The sequence below is a fragment of the Akebia trifoliata genome, chromosome 7 (assembly GCF_017979445.1).
Source record: "Akebia trifoliata isolate Shusen 1 chromosome 7, ASM1797944v1, whole genome shotgun sequence".
Taxonomy (NCBI): Eukaryota; Viridiplantae; Streptophyta; class Magnoliopsida; order Ranunculales; family Lardizabalaceae; genus Akebia; species Akebia trifoliata.
In genome coordinates, this window is record NC_141381.1 from 6,732,687 (window position 1) to 6,749,736 (window position 17,050).

At 34.4% G+C, this 17,050-nt stretch overlaps 1 protein-coding gene across 1 annotated transcript in view; it reads left to right on the plus strand.

The window, feature by feature from the left end:
* Positions 1-17,050, plus strand: part of DEG7 (DegP protease 7) — a 60,608-nt gene that overhangs the window by 4,711 nt on the left and 38,847 nt on the right. Inside the window, exons 3-5 of the mRNA XM_086447292.1 lie at positions 31-165; positions 7,142-7,200; positions 13,419-13,455. Coding sequence (XP_086303418.1) covers positions 31-165; positions 7,142-7,200; positions 13,419-13,455 — 231 coding nt within the window. The remainder of the gene's footprint in view (positions 1-30; positions 166-7,141; positions 7,201-13,418; positions 13,456-17,050) is intronic.

The window sequence follows — 17,050 nt, forward strand, 5'->3', positions numbered from 1 at the left end:
ATTGACGTAACTTAAATAACTTTATTCTAGGTCCATGATTTCGGCTTCTTTCGTTTTGACCCTACCGCAATACAATTTCTAAGCTATGAAGAGATTCCTCTTGCTCCTGAAGCTGCTTGTGTTGGACTAGAAATTAGGGTTGTTGGCAATGATAGCGGTGAAAAGGTACTTTTACACTTCCTACTTTTTTTCTTTCCTTTTCCGGGGCATTGTTTTATTTATATCCAAAGAAACAAAACTTCTTAACTGATTTAGCATTTGCATGATTCTTGTTAGAGCTTCAAATCTTACCTTATCAGATATGTTGGTAGTAGGCTAATTGCTGACATATTTCGTTGATGGCTGACATGTAACTTGATAGTATTGATCATTAAGAGATTGCCTTATTTGCAATATGAGTGTTGACATATAAATCCAAATCAAATATTATCTATGCATGGAGCACAATATTGCAGATTTGAGAAGGATTCCTACCTGTCATTGCCGGTCTTTTATCAAGTACTGTCACTCTCTAGTCATAAATAATTTATAGGGTTAATTGAAAAATTGCTTCAGCAAACCTCTAAGCACGGTTTAAAGTTTCGTATCGTTTCAAAATGTTTTGCCTGAGACATCTTTGGTTGAGACCATCATGGAATATTGACCCCTAAACCAAGGTTTAAAATCTTGTCTCTAGGCAATGTTTTTGTTGGAGAAAAAAGCGAGACAATCTCGATCGTAGCATTCAGAGACATTCCCAAAACATCTAGTGATTGGTACTTATTATGTATAAAATAGACATACTTGTCTTTGTACCTATGAACATAATTGTTTCATTATTACCAATGGAACAGAATAAATATTCACCCTTTCTCCAAGATAATCCACTGAAAAGAGAAGCGTCCATAGCCTAATCCACTGAAAAGAGGAGGGTCCATAGCATAGTCTCCAATGTGATAAAGTTATGTAGTGTCTGCTTTTCTTTGATAATTCAATAATATCATGGCACCTATCACTCATTCCACGAGGAAGGTAGTTTGTATGGCCATGGGCACTAACAAAGGCCTCTGATACTATAAGAAGAAGATGATAGAGACTCTTCTTCAGCTACCGGATTTCTCCAATGTTTTTGAGGTGCCCTGCGATGTATCTCAAGTAGGTATTTCGTGGTGTTCTTATGCAAGATGGGTATCCTATTGTATAACATAGTGAGAAGTTTAATGACACCGCAAAGTAGTTCCTTACTTATGATAAAGAGTTCCGTACAGTCATACAAGTGCTTTGCCATTGGGGACAATATCTTGTTTCCAAGGAGTTTGTCCTTTATTCTGACCACCAAACCCCCAAATACATATTCCTAGAAGAAGCTTAGTCACTTCCATAGGAAGTGGTGGATTTCTAACAAAAGTACACATTTTTTCTTAAACACCAGGCTAGTGTCGAGAACAAGGCAGTGGGTGCACTTAGCTGAGTGGTCTATATTTTGCACTCTATGTCGATGATGGTGACTGGTTTTGATCAACTGAAAAAAGACTACGCTACGGGCAATAATTTTGGGTTTATACAATACTAGTTTGGAGACTGGACAACAAGGTGATTATCCTTGTTTCTCTTTCAATGATTGGTATCTCTTTCGAGACACTTGTCTATGTCTTCCCAACACTTCCACAAGAGAACATGTGGTTTTGGGAATTACACGCCGGTGAGGTAGTAGGTCACTTTAGTCGTGATAAGACCTTTGTCACGGTTGAGGATCAATTAGTGGCAGTGGTGCTTCTCATGATGGTTATAACCTTCAAATAACGACTTTGAACTTTGATAGATCAAATTTCTTGGAGTGGTCTCATTTTAGAAATATGTTGGAAAGAAAAAACTTGATAACTGGCACTATTAAATTACTTGATGATGATGATATCGTTTATACTAGTTTTGCATTTAGAGAGCATGACTGTAATACCCATTGACATTGATACGATAAACACTATCACAACTGACCAAACAATACGTCAAAACATGTTCTTGTTTTCCTTTAGGGATGGGGGACTTTTTCCCAGCATATAGGGTTGTAAATGGATTGGGCCCGGATCAGACCAAGGTTGATTTGGTACCTACCTGATAAGAATTGGATTGGATCCAGAATTTAGATAATAAGCATCGGATCAGACTCTTATTGGATTGGGTTTTTTATTGGATCTCAATAGTAGAATCCAACCCGGTCCAATAACAATCAGATTTGTTCAGATCGGGCCAAACCCAATTTGATGTAAAAATGTAAACAAACTTCATATTATTTAAATTAAATATTTAATAAAGTTTATATATTTTCTCACATTTTACCTGATTGGGACATGGGTAATCCAGAACTGGTCGAATAAATTATTGTATTAGAACCTTGTTACAATCCAAATCCTTGATCCAGACCTGAAGTTACCAGGTCAGAATGGATTGGATTTTGGGTGCGATCCTGATGTAGATAGGCTTGCCGACACTTAATCTCAATGCCTCTGATCGAGTTAAGATGCATTGAAAAAGAAACCAACAACATCGATCAGTTAAACCAATTCAACTCGATTTAATTTTTGACTTGTCCTAAAGACCTAGTCCAATTTTTCTTAGGACTCTTTCTTTTATTGAGTTTCTATTTTTCAAATTATTTAAGTAGTCGTAGTTAGTTTCTATTTCAATTTTAGAATGTCTCTTTTCCTAGTTGGGGTTTGTTCTTTATAGAAGCTAGCTTCAACTCCAGAAGCTGGCTTCTGGAAGAAGCAGAAGCTCAGAGCTTAAAAAGTCACATTTGGCAGAAGCTTGTTCGTTACAGAAGCCAAAAAACCCTGTTCGTTTTAAAGTTTTTTATTGCTGGATTCTAGTAAAATGATCAGAATACTTTTAATGTTGATAATTCACCCAGAATACACAAAAAATGACCAGAATACAATAAATATATAATTACACTAAATATATATATATTTAGTGTAATTATATATTTATTGTATTCTGGTTATTTTTTGTGTATTCAGGGTGAATTATCAACATTAAGGGTATTCTGATCATTTTACTAGAATATATATATTAAATTTATATTAAAAAATTATTAAAATAATTAATTTCAATTTAAATAAATGCATAAATTTTATAATTCTATCGAAATTTTGACAGCATCTCCTTTTAAAAATAGACATATGAAATTTTCCTGATAAAGACAATACTTGCATAATGCACAATCTAATATCCACATAACATCCATACATAATCCGACATCCACATAACATCCTATATACAATCTGACATCCACATAGCATCCCATACACAATCTGACATCCACATAGCATCCCATACACATTAACATTCAAACAAATACATATTATACGGAAATCAAAAGTGTTGTAATGTCAAACAAAAAGAGAAATATAATTTTCATTAATAACAAATCCAAAATAGATCAAAGTTCTTAAGTTCTATCATAAGTAGCATATAGTGCATTAGTTATTCCACTCCTTATCCTTTCCATGGTAACACGAGATCAACGATCTACAGGCTTATTATTTTCAATTTAAATAAATGTATAAATTTTATAATTCTATTGAAATTTCGGCATCCTCTTAAAAATGGACATAGGAAATTTTCTTGATAAAGAAATTACCTACATAATACACAATCTAATATCCACATAACATCCCATACACAATCCGACATTCACATAATATCCCATACACATTAACATTCAAACAAATACATATTATACGGAAATCAAAAGTATTGCAATGTTATACAAAAAGAGAAATATAATTTTCATTAATAACAAATCCAAAATAGATCAAAGTTCTTAAGTTCTATCATAAGCAGCATATAGTGCATTAGTTATTCTACTCCTTGTCCTCTCCATGGTAACACGAGATCGATGATCTACAGGCTCATTATTATTATCATGTTCAGGTGTATCCCCTTTATCTTTTACCATTGATTATTCCTTGAAACGTAAGAATTCTTCATTTGCAATTGCATGCTTCCTTATGAAGTTATGGAGTGCCATATAAGCCAATGTAATATCTCGTTGTGTTTGGAATTTGTAATGTATCATTTGCTTCAAAATTGTTTATTTGTCTTTTAAAAATCCAAAACATCATTCAATGACATTCCTAAGTGAAGAATGCATATAGGAGTCCAAATTGAGTTGTAATAGAATTAGAAGGTTGTTAATATCTTATAGATAGATTAGGAAGTTACTTTTTAGTATTTTAGAAGGTTTCTAAGTTGTTATGAAGGAGTTATTTATATAGAGATCTCCAATAAACAAATTCAGTAGTTAGTTTTTTTGAAGTTTGATTAATAAAAGAAGATAAAAGATTTTTCTCCCCTAAAGAACTCATCAATAAATGTCAATAAATCCTAAAAAAAAGGGGTGGATGATATTTCTTACCTTCGTCCTATTAGTTTGTGGGTTCGATTTATAAGATTCTTCTCAAGTTACTAGCTTCAAGATTGGTGAAAGTGATTCAGATAGTGATTGGTCCTTCCAAAGGAGCATTCGTTGCAGGTCGACAAATTCTAGATGGAGTCCTAATTGCAAATGAATGTATTGGAAGGATTATGACCATATAAGTTGGTCCTTCTTGGAGTATACTTTGCAAAGCAGGGGTTTTCGGGAAAAGTGGGTTAGGTGGATGATGAAATGTGTGTTTTCTCCGTCGTTCTCTATCTTGGTCAATGGAACTCACGAGGGCTTCTTTAAGAGTTCGAGGGGTTTAAGACAAGGGGAGCTACTCTTGCCTTACCCATTTTTGGTGATAATGGAAGCTTTAAGTAGAATGTTGTCAAAAGCTGTGAGGAGTGGGAATCTGTTGGGCTTCAAGGAGGGTAGCCAGGGTCGCTTTGTTTTGCATCTACATTTTGCCCATGATAGTTGTTTTTCTACAACACTCAACCACTCAGTTGAGATCTCTTAGTGGCATTCTTGGTTGTTTTGAGGCGGTTTCTGGCATTTTAGTTAATTTGAAGAAAAGCAGAATCTTTGGGGTAAATGTTGTGTATGAGTTAGAGTTGTTTGCGGCTTCAATTGGTTTTTAGGGTGGGGGTCTTGCCGACGTCTTATTTGGGTCTTCCACTTGATACATCGTACATGAGTAAAGAGATTTGGGATTCGGTTCTTGAAAGAATGGGGAAAAGGTTGAGCTCGTGGAAAACAATATATCTTTCCAAAGGGAGTAAGGTAACATTGATCAAGAGTACGTTAGCAAACATCTCTACTTATTTCCTTTCGATTTTCTCTTTACCTAGGAGTGTGGAATTGAAGATGGATAAGATTTGTAGAAACTTTTTTTTTTGGCATGACAATGATGAAAATAGGAAATACCACGTGGTGAGTTGGAAGAAGATTTGTTTACCAAAACAGAAAGGTGGTTTGGGGGTTAAAATTTTTGCTATTATGAACTCGACTTTGTTGGCAAAATGACTTTGGAGGTTCGGAGAAGAGGATGGTAGTCTTTGGAAAGAAGTAACACAAAAGTATTGGGTACAAGAGTTCGGAAGGGAAAGTGGGGAAAGAAGAGGGGCTATAGGATGTGGAGTTTGGACATGCATTCTCAAGAGAATTCCTCTTTTGGAAAGAAGGTTAAGTTTAAAGTGAGGCGAGGCAATAGGGTGCGTTTTTGGGAAGATAGGTGGTGTGGGGAATTGTCTTTGATGGAGTAATTTCCAGATCTCTATGTGATTTCTCATATGGGGAGGCCGATTGAAGATTTCTTGGCCCGTAATAACATGGGAAGGTCGTGGGATTTTGGTTTCAGACGGAACTTTAATGATTGGGAAATGAACAATGTGGGGAGGCTTTGGGAGTTAGTTGAGACTACTACAGTTCATACAGATTAGATGATCGAAGATTGTGAGATGGTATGAAAGACGGGGTGTAATCGATGCGATCTATGTATTCTTATGAGTTTAACGCGTATGAGCTCAAGTTTTCTGGTTCTTTAGTTTGGGGCTCCAAAGTCCCCTCTAAGGTCTCAATTTTTTTTGTGGCTGGCTATGTTAGAGAGAGTAACCACTATGGATCAATTAATTAAAAGAGGTTTCCAAACCCCAAATTGTTGCTTGATGTGCATTAGAAATGGGGAGTCTTCGAATCATTTGTTTTTGCATTGTGCCATAACACAACAGGTGTGGTCTCACTTCATTGGGTTTTTCGGTATAATGGGTTGCTTTCCGCGGTCCATCTTTGAGCTTATGGAGTCTTGGTTAGCTTGGGGTTACCCCTTCCGAGCATCGAAACAAATTCTTTGGACACTTCTCTCCTTTTCCATCTGTTGGGGTATTTAGAAAGAGAGGAACATACACATTTTTAAAGGAAAAGAGATTTATTCATGATTTGGTCTTGTCCATCTTGGGGCTTTTATTTTATTGGGGGAAAGGCTTCAAAGAGTGTAAGGGAGTTTTCTTCGAGGACTTTGTTGTTAAGTGAGATTTGGTTTGTAATTTAAAGGCAGCCTTGTCTTCCTTTTGATAAGTTTGTACTTTGGGGTCATCTTTTCCCCTTCTTTCAAAAAAATTTTAAGTTAGAAAAAACAAAACTTTTCTCCCCTTTCTTTGTTTTTTTTCTTTTTCTTTTTGAGCATAAGAACCCAATAATGGTTCTTAATTTTAGTGTCTGCTATTGATTTTCATCAATTTCAAACCTAGATTGAAGTTTTTAGTCTGTTTTGCTTGACATAGAGATTCTTCATTACTTTTAGTTCTTGGAGTTTCACCCGAGAACCTGATTTTTAACATAAACTTTAGGTTTGTGAGTTATACCCTACATCATATCTGATCCATTGACAGCCCCACCTGCATATCACTTGGTATGGAACATGAAAGGGTTTATTGTATTGGTAGTTGTCCTACAGGGATTTGCTGGACTATTTTTTCTAGCTCTGTGTTTAGTTTTCTATCTAAAGAATGCCATATATTTGTTGTTGCACCAATGACTTGCAGTATAATTGTTGTCACTTACTTTATTCTAATTGATTGTGCTTAATGTTTAATAACTCAACTGTATTACTTTGTGCTAGAATTTTGTTGTTTTCTATTATATTTCATCTCCTACGAATCATTTTATTAGAAATCAAACTAGCTTTCATGTAATATATTTCTTGGTCACATTTTCTTGTTTATCATTATAAATATGCAGGTTTCCATTTTGGCTGGAACTCTTGCTCGCTTGGATAGAGATGCTCCTCATTATAAGAAGTATGTGTTAAACTGAGGCGAAAAAGTTTATTTATTGCATTACATCTCAATAAATCATTTTTAGTCTGTTATATGCATCCATGGTACTGTTTCATTGTGAGGATTTTTCTCTTATCCTGGTCTTTGAAATGGTTCTTTTATATCTTCATTCCAGATAGTCCTCATTTTTGTTTTCTTATATGAAAGGATTCATTATCAAGGCATTTTAAGATTTTATCACCCCCGCTTTCTTTTCTTTTCTTTTCTTTCTTTGCTTTTTTGGTTGAAAAGAAGTGGTATTGTCTTAAATATAGCAAATTTATTTGGACAATTCTTCACTATATAATCATGTTTCTTAGCATATGGAAGGATGTTTATAACACCATAAACAATATCAATGTGGTCAATGACTTTGTAATCCATCAATGTTTTCAATCCACATTTCCTGCCTAAGAAATGACACTGATTAGGTCTTCCTTATCCTCGAAACCTGTAAAAGGTCTCTTGAAAAGATTAGGGACTTAGCAAAACCTATGTTACGAGAGTACTTCAACATTTTTCTCATATCAGCATTGTGGCACTATTGGTTACAATTAATTTTAGTGTAATTGCTTTATCTACATTGTATCGATCTTGTATCCTTGTCTTATTTAGGCACCATACTGCAAATGAACTTTTTTCCCATGCTTTGTTCCATCTACAATGTCAATTGGCTTGGAGAAATTCTTCAGGATTTTACCATGGTTATTTTCCATCAATATCACCCATGCTTGCTAGGCATGGAGATCCTTTCGCAATCCCACCACAATTCACCTTAGATTGATCACCTATTGGATATTCCTAAGGTCCAATTTCTTAATTTCCTCCCCTTAATCACTATTTTCACCATCATTTTCAATAACAAAAGACCTGGCTTTGGACATATTGTGATTCGGACAACCACGAAAAGCTAAGAAAACAGTCATCCTTTTTTCTTTTTCGACAGGTATAGGATTAGTGGTTAGCAAATGAAGTTGGGTTCAAGAGGGTTTGAACCTAGGACATGGGAACAATATTCCACACGTCTTACCACTTGGCTAAGTTGGCAATTATAGAAAGAGTCATCCTTTTTAGGATTTGATTTGGCATCAAATTTTAAAATAAATTTAGAATTTAACAAAATAATTTTTGAGTCTTATGTCTTATTTTTGATATACGAACCATTAGTAGAGATTAGTGGAAAGTGGGTCAGTTATAGACTGGGAAAATTGTTAGCTATCTAGATTTTCCATACTTGAATCTTAGTGGTTGGGAGTGTTGGGAAGCAAATCTATGTTGGGAGGGGAAGCATCATCAAACACTAGAAATCGAACTATATTGTGACCGTGAGTATGAGTATGGGAGGATTCCTAAGCAGACGCAACATGGTGGGTTGACGATTCTTGCTAGTAGGACTTAAATAGGTTTGCACGTTGGGCAGACCTAAATAAAGCCTAGCAAGACCTAGGCTGGTCTCAAACTAACATTTTTAGAGCTAAGTTTGGGCTTGAGCTTAAATTTCTGGACAGAAGATTCCAATTACAAGGACTTGAATAGGGATGTGATTTGTGCAAAACTCGAGTGGAGCTCAAGCCTGAGGCTAAAGCTTGGTCTGAAATGTTTAGAGCTAGGGCTTAAATTCTTAGGATCAACTTGAAATCAGGTTGAGATTGGGCTGAGGTTTTGGGTCCATCACTGATCCATCTCATATGAGACATATATTTGGATGTATGCATTGAAAGACCACCTATCTATATGGGGCGCATGTCTATGTGACACCCAAAAAATGATCGAGTGTCACATTAATATAGAGCAAAAAAATTTTAAGAACTCGAAAAAAAAATTGAAAAGACTTCACCGTTGGATTTGGATTTTAAATGTGGGAGTTCAGTGGCTATCCATTTTCAAATCTTTAGATCAGGCAAAAAAATAATATTTTTTTATGATTTTTAGAATCTAATTTAAACCATGAACCCTAAAGGTCTTGACGTGTGAGGGCCTTGAACAAGGCTCAACATGGTCCTTCGGTCCATTCAACCTTTTTCCTTATAGTCTTGACATTAGGTTAGAATTCTAGCTCTTCTAGAGTGGTATCTCACTAATGACTCTACCCCCTTTGAAGGACTTGTTTGCCCTCCTCTTAAGTTGCGTAGGAAAGGCCCAAGGCAATCCTTGGGAATAACAAAGCTTCATGGGGTTTTTCTGTCTAGGTGTGGGTAGTCTGCATTTTTACAGTCCAGTCTAATTTTCCAAGCCTCTTTGAGACAATGCTTAGATTGTTACGCCCTTCGTGCTGGTAAGAACTTACTTGATAAGGAATTTAGGATCAATATTTATATCTGGAGTTAGATATATTTCTTTTTCTTTTTCCAATTTGATTTTTTATTGTGCTCATCCAATTAATTTGATCCTTCATTTTTGTTTCTGTTAGTGAATAATTTGTCCAATCCAAGGATATATGGAACAAAGGTTACATGGACCAAATGACTCATGTAGAGCCTTGATTGAGGTTCTCATTAGGGTCACATGGACTGCCACGTTGTCTCAACTGACAACTCAGATCTCTAGCGTTCATGGTATAGATTAGTTATAAAAAATACAATTTTTTTTCTTCTTAATCTAAGGCTTTGAAAATGGACGACCACTAAACTCCCAAATTTAAAATCCAAATCCAACGATGAAAAAAAAATCTTTTTTTAAAAATAATTTTTTAGAGTTCTTAAAATTTTACGCTTTACATTGACGTTGCATTTGATCATTTTTACGTGCCACGTGGATGTGCGCTCCATATTGATAGGTGATCCTTTGGTCCATGCAATCAAATCTTTTGTTTTATATATATCTATATAAGATGTTGGATTTGTGATGGACCTAACGCCTCAACCCAAGCTCAAACCAATTTTGTTGATGTACTTCAACAAAATTCATTGAGGGTGAGGGAAAGAAGACTACTTATTATCTTGAGGCACTAATCTCTTATTGTCTTTTGCACCACGTGATCGAATGTGAGCCTCATGCGACGGTTTAACCCTTCTTATTCCCAGTGGTGATAAAGTTAGCAAAAGGTCACCAATTTCCTTTGAGGGAGGGGGGGGGGGTTGTTCTTAGGGAAGGTGTATTGGCTCTTGAACACCTTTGAGGACGACATGAACGTTTATAGTGTCGATTGCGTCGTGAACACCCTTATCTTTACAAATTTCCTTTAGATGTGGTTCTAGGAGCATCTCACCTCCTGTGTTCCTTGGCAATTACCTTCACCTTAGTAATTAGAAAAGGCTGCTTGCTGAGGAGTAGCCTTGAAGTGGAAGAGGTCACAACGTCTGACAATCCCTGCGCATGGAGATGGTGTGGGGTGAAGGCGACCATGAACCTTTTGTTGATGGTGGACTCCTGTCGAAGCGTGAAGTTCTGGCCTTATTCTAGCACTCCAACTGGCACTTCCTAGATTTTTTTTCTGTTCGTCCCGGATCATGATGTTGGACTGGACCGTAGGGTGCGAGATGACATCATGAGTGCCATGTGTGAACGCAGGTATTGGACCTAGATCTGTGGTATTTCTACTCAGACTTCACCAACCTACAAAGTTGGTACCTTCTTTTCTTACTAGAGTAGCATTGCTTGTATTTGAACTTAATCCTACTTATCTTAAAATCCTTAATTCTATGGTAGGCCTTAGGTTCTAGTTTTCAATTTATTCGCCCTTTTGTTTAATTGACTGACAATCCATCATCTGATATATCAGATGCCAAGGGACCTCTTCATGAATATGAGTAGCTAACCCATCCATAACTAGTACAAAAAGGTATGACTCAGCTAATTTTTTTCTGTAGAGCCATCTGGAAACTCGTTTGCTAAAAGGTAAGGACTTGTGTCGATGTACTTGTTCGGGACTCCTTTTCCTAGTATGTATCAAATTAACTCAAAATGTCGATACACTTGCTTGAGGCTCCTTTTCCTAGTACTGTCAAATTAATTCTCCCAGGAAATAAACAAATGCTTTGTTAAGTCAATAGAGCCCATGTGAATTTCTCTACTAATTTTCCTAGTGAGAATATAGCTTTGTGGTTTGCATCTCTGGCTTGAAGCCAAACTAGTTCTCTGTTTTTGTTGTTCCTTGTCATAACCTTTTCCTGCTCTATCCTGCAATGTCATTGCGTGTCTCATAAATTTTTAATCCCATTGTAATGATAGCAATCATGCACATCTCCCTTGTTCCTATCACCGGCCTCAAATATTCATATGGCATTTTCATTCTCCACATTTTTGTTAACTGGCTTACTAAGTCGGCATGATTGAGTTTTTCCTGTGTGACCATGCATTTCCCAACCACTATAAAATACCATTTGGGCCAAAGCCTTCCATTTTGTAATAACTAATTCTACATTTAGGATGAACGTCTACTTATAACTCTAAGCCTCTCTCTCTCTCGACTTTTTTTTTTTCCTGATTTTAATTTAACTATTTGAGATTAACCTCTCCACCATTTTATACTTTCTACGCCCCTTACGAAGAATCTTTGGTCATCACTCTTAATTCCTCTACCATCTTAAACCTTTTGGTTTTCCTCTCTAACTACTTTCACTTCTTTTCATATTTTTTTAAACTATTCTGTGTTTTTTAATGTTCATTTACTTCTTGTCTGTTACCATTCTTGAACCATAACATTTTTTTTTCTCTAATAGCCTTTTGGTCTTCATTCTCTCCATCGAGTTTCCTTTTACATGCAACTTTTTTCCTTTGTAGTTTCCACCCAAATCGATTTGCTTTCAAAATCTATTTTCCATATATATATAAATCTAGAAGACTTGATGCATTATCTATTAAAAAAGACTGATGTTTTCTGCTTTGTTCTTGAGCTTCCTTTATTTTCATTCAGTTTTTGATAAGCATACATATTTTTTGGAAAAAAAGGGCAAAATCATGACACAATTCCAACTAGATAGGTTGAGGTGACTTAACAAGGAAAGAAAGCAAATAAAAGAAAAAAGGGAAAGATAGAACTAGGTGGCCATCCCTTTCTTCATCATCTACATGTAGTTTCAACCAAAATGTAATTAGAAGTTACTGTTAAAATTTCAAAAAATCTAGAATATCCGTGGGAATAATAGATTCTCAATGGTTTCGCTTAGTCACTAGCTAGAGTATTTAATTGCACTGAGTTTGTGCTTAAAATGCGATGTTACCCTTGTTTGGACTATTAAATATTTATAAATAGTTTGGAAAGTCTTCATTACCTGCACTCTTTAGATATGGGTAGCAACCCTTGCGTACATTTTATTTTAGTTGGGCCTTCTCAGAGAACATCGTTTCTAAGTATGCCCTAGCCAACCCTTGCCGACTTTCAATTGCAATTGTCTCTTGTTGTAGCATGTCGCCTCAGAGCTTGGGACTGATAATGTAGTGTAAAAGAAACGCTTTGCAGTTGGAGTTTCTTTTAGCTCCAATCCCAAATTTCTGAGATAAGGCTTTTTATGATGATGATGATGGTGGTGATGCTTATAGTTTGATTTACATGGAACAATTTCTTTTAGTCATGTTGTTTAACCTTAAAATTATGGCATATATGGAGTTTCTTTTTTTTTTTATTTCGGTCTCTCTATGATACACATGCAATATCCGTATGTTGGGCGTTGAATTTATGGATATGACCATAATTACCAAAATATGACCCTAATCACCAAATTATGCGACTTATTGAAAATGTCGCGCTTAAGCCATGACTTTTATTTTTCTTTGATTTAATCACACTTAACTGCACGATTAAATCGAAAAAAATGAAAGATAACCTTGATGCACTAGTAAAAGGAGATGACCTTGATGAAGATGATGGTGACCACTTTACTGATGAAGCATGATATAATAAGGATGACATTGAATTTGATAATTTCGACCCGTTGATGAATTCTTACTTGGAGTCATAATTTTAGTCTTTTAATATTTTGAACAATATAAACCTTGAATGTTTTGTGGATCTTTGGTTACGTTTTGTGGATGTATGGATTATATCAACATGGGATTGGATGATTTATTATTATTTATAATAATTTAAGATGACATTTGATGATATAATATTAGAACACCACTTAGAGGGACAATTACACAAACATAACCCTAGCTATTTTTTCTCTCTCCAATTTTTACCATTTATTTCCCCTTGCTGACTTAGTCCTGAACCCCTATTAATTTCGCTATGTTAGTGATGATTGTATCATTTTCTGCAGGGATGGTTACAATGACTTCAATACATTCTACATGCAAGTAAGTAGCTTAGTGTTAGCATATAAAAATTCTTTCTTTAGTGAGAAATGGGTTCAGATTCTCTGGACTTGTTTTAAATATTTCAACTTCTAAGTTGACGTAAGCTTTTTGAATGTCCTATCATTCATGTACATCGACCAAACTAAAGGTAAATTTTAAAATACAATTAGAACACCAATAGCCAACATGCATATTTGTTTGCTAATCGTATTCCCATGTGATTTTATTATTCATTATTATTACCAAATTTTTAGGTTGGTGAAGATGGGCTATACTTTATTCATAATATTTTTGGGTAATCAATAGCCAACATGTCTGTAGAATTAGTGCAGCCAAGATGATGTTGGAGATGAATGAATGGAAATAGAAGGAAAGACACAAATAGAAATGAAACCATTTGATTGGATCAACGAGTTTTAGAAAAAAAAAGAATGAAATCCATTGAGATGGTTTCTCATATGCATAGAGGACCAATGATTAACTAGTGGAAAAAAAAGCTTTTAAGTGCAAGTTAAAGACTCTGGAAAGGCACTTAGCAAAAAAATAATATAAATTAAGACTCTGGAAAGGCGATGGAGGTCTAAAGAGTGAATTTAGGCTAGGGAAAAGGTTTAGGACTGTTCAATAGGAGATATGACTTGGCTTGAATTGAATGTCATGGAAGGATTTGAGTATCCATTCCAAAATGGTAGGATAACACATTGATTTCAATAACAATGATGATTGCACAGTTAATCTCCCTTCTTGTCGTGGACTTACCAATTTGTGTTTCTTCTTGAGCATTTTGGTTGGATGTCACGCCATTCCGTTTTAGTTTGTTTAACTAAGTTTAAGAATTTTTAATGCATATCGATATGACAATTTTAATTTTTAATTCCAACTTTCATTTTACACTTAAAAAAATAGTTTTTAGTATTTATTAATGAATAAAAACTAAACTTAATGATTTCAAGTGAACGCTTTGGAACAGTCCAAACTTTTCTCTCATTTCCTTTTCTTTCTTTTTTTTTTTGAAAAATTGGCACAACGAAGTGACTCAAGATTTTAAACCTTGGTAATGTATCATCTATGGTGGTGGTTGTCTTCTTCTTTTATTTTTATTTTTATTTTATTTGTTATTTTTGATTTGAAAGGGTATCCCCACATCCTTTTGGATATCATTGTAATCATCATCAAAAGCTTAACCCAAAAATTTGGGATCGTTGATTGTCTAGAAAAGAAGAGTTTATTGTGAAAAAAAGAAGAGTTTACTAGATATCAAGGTATTAAATTTTGATTTTGGTGTCTATTTCGGTCAACTTGGAAATGAAAATGTTTGGAGCAATGGGAGAATCAACTTGGAAAGACACTAATAGAAATGAAACCATTTGATTGGATCAACGAGTTTTAGAAAAAAAAGTATGAAGTCCATTGAGATGGTTTCTCATATGCATGGAGGACCAATGATTAACTAGTGAAAAAAAAGTTTTAAAGTGCAAGTTAAAGACTCTGGAAAGGCACTTAGCAAAAAAATAAAATAAATAAAGACTCTGGAAAGGCGATGAAGGTCTAAAGAGTGTGAATTTAGGCTAGGGAAAGGGTTTAAGACTCTTCAACAAGAGATATGACTTGGCTTGAATTGAATGTCATGGAAGGATTTGAGTATCCATCCCAAAATGGTAGGGATAACACATTGATTTCAATGACGATGATGATTGCACAGTTAGTCTCCCTTCTTGTCGTGGACTTACCACTTTGTGTTTCTTCTTGAACATTTGGTTGGATGTCACGCCTTTCAGTTTGTTTAACTAAGTTGAAGAATTTTTAATGCATATCGATATGACGATTTTAAATTTTAATTCCATCTTTCATTTTACACACTTAAAAAATTTGCTTTTAGTATTTATTAATGAATAAAAACTACACTTAATGATTTCAAGTGAACGCTTTGGAACAGTCCAAATTTTGCTCACATTTCCTTTCGTTTCGATATTTTGAAAAAATTGGAACAACGAACTGAGTCAAGATTTAAACCTTGGTAGTGTAGCATCTATGGTCGTGGTTGTCTTCTTCTTCTTCTTTTTATTTTATTTTATATATTATTTTTTATTTGAAAGGGTTTCCCCACGCCCTTTTGGATATCATTGTAATCATCATCAAACGCTTAACCTAAAAATCTGGGATCGTTGATTTAATCTTGTTCCTCCATTAAATCTTTTCTACAAAAGAAGAGTTTATTGTACAAAAAAAAAAAAAAAAAAAAAAAAAAGCTTTTATGTATTAGTAGGGAATGTTATGAAAATGTTTATTTCAGTGTTAAATTTTAATTTTGGTGTCTAGTTCTGTCAACTTGGATATGAAAATGTTTAGAGCAATGGGAGAATCAATAATTTTTTTTTTGGAAATGTAGTGGACATGATATTAACGTTATAAAAGTTTTCATTGAAATTGTAGGAAATGTTATAATTGACAATCATACATAAGGTACTCTCATAGGTCATCAAAACACAAGAAATAACCTGTGGGGTGTGCAAATGAATGTCAACAATGATTCGCTACACGTTGGTGCTAGTATTTGAGAGCACTAGAGCAAAAACCAAATATATATATTAGTAAGTTGTGTTGGCGGGATTTGAACGGTCCCTGGTATCATCACCCAAAGGCTTTACTAAGTATTATTTAAACAAACTCCCCTAAAGTTGAAACAACTCTTTGCAAATCTTGTTATTTAAACTTAGTTACAAATTCTCCCTTCACAAAAGCATTTATCTTTAATGATTAGATTACCCCTCATATGTAAGGATTGATGATAATTATAAAGGATAGTTATATTTTCAAATGATGTTCAACGCAAAATATCTAATGCCATTATAATGTTACTTAATTTAAGGTCTATTTGGCCACAAAAAATATCGTCTTTACATATCCTAACTTGGATTTTCTTTATCCTCTGATGGTAAATCTTGAGCTGGATTAGTTTTCATACTGTTTGTTTGACGTTAATCCTGGTATGAGTTTATCTGCGTACTGTTTATTTGAAATTGATGCAAAGTTTACTTTGGTGTAGTAAATATTTCAAATTCAAATTTGATATTAAATTTTAAGTCTAAAATAAATATCACAAAATAAAATCTTAACACAAAAATTTATATTCTAATTAACATAATAAATATTTCATCTGGCGCATGATTTTGGAAAATCACTCCACATTTATTGGCCAACAAAAAAATTATTTGCAGCAATAAAAATAATTCAAACCCATTAAAATTTTGAATCTATATATGAAATTAATCAAACTGAATTTTGAATTAATCAAAGCTTGTAATTAGTTTGGGCTTAATTAAACAATCAAATATAAAACTACATATATTAGCAATATATACATGTTTGCATGCAAATGACATAATCATAGGAACATGAATCAAGTCGTGTTGAGAGAGAGAGATGGACTGGGTGGAAAATGAAGAAGATAGAATAGAGAGAGAAAGAAAAAGAGTCTAACTAGCCTTACTAAGGGTCCTTGGGCTTACCTTGTGACATCAAAAAACATGATCCGATGCTTTTGAGCTGCAGAGGATAAAATTCTATGAACTTTGAACAAAACAAATTCAAAAAA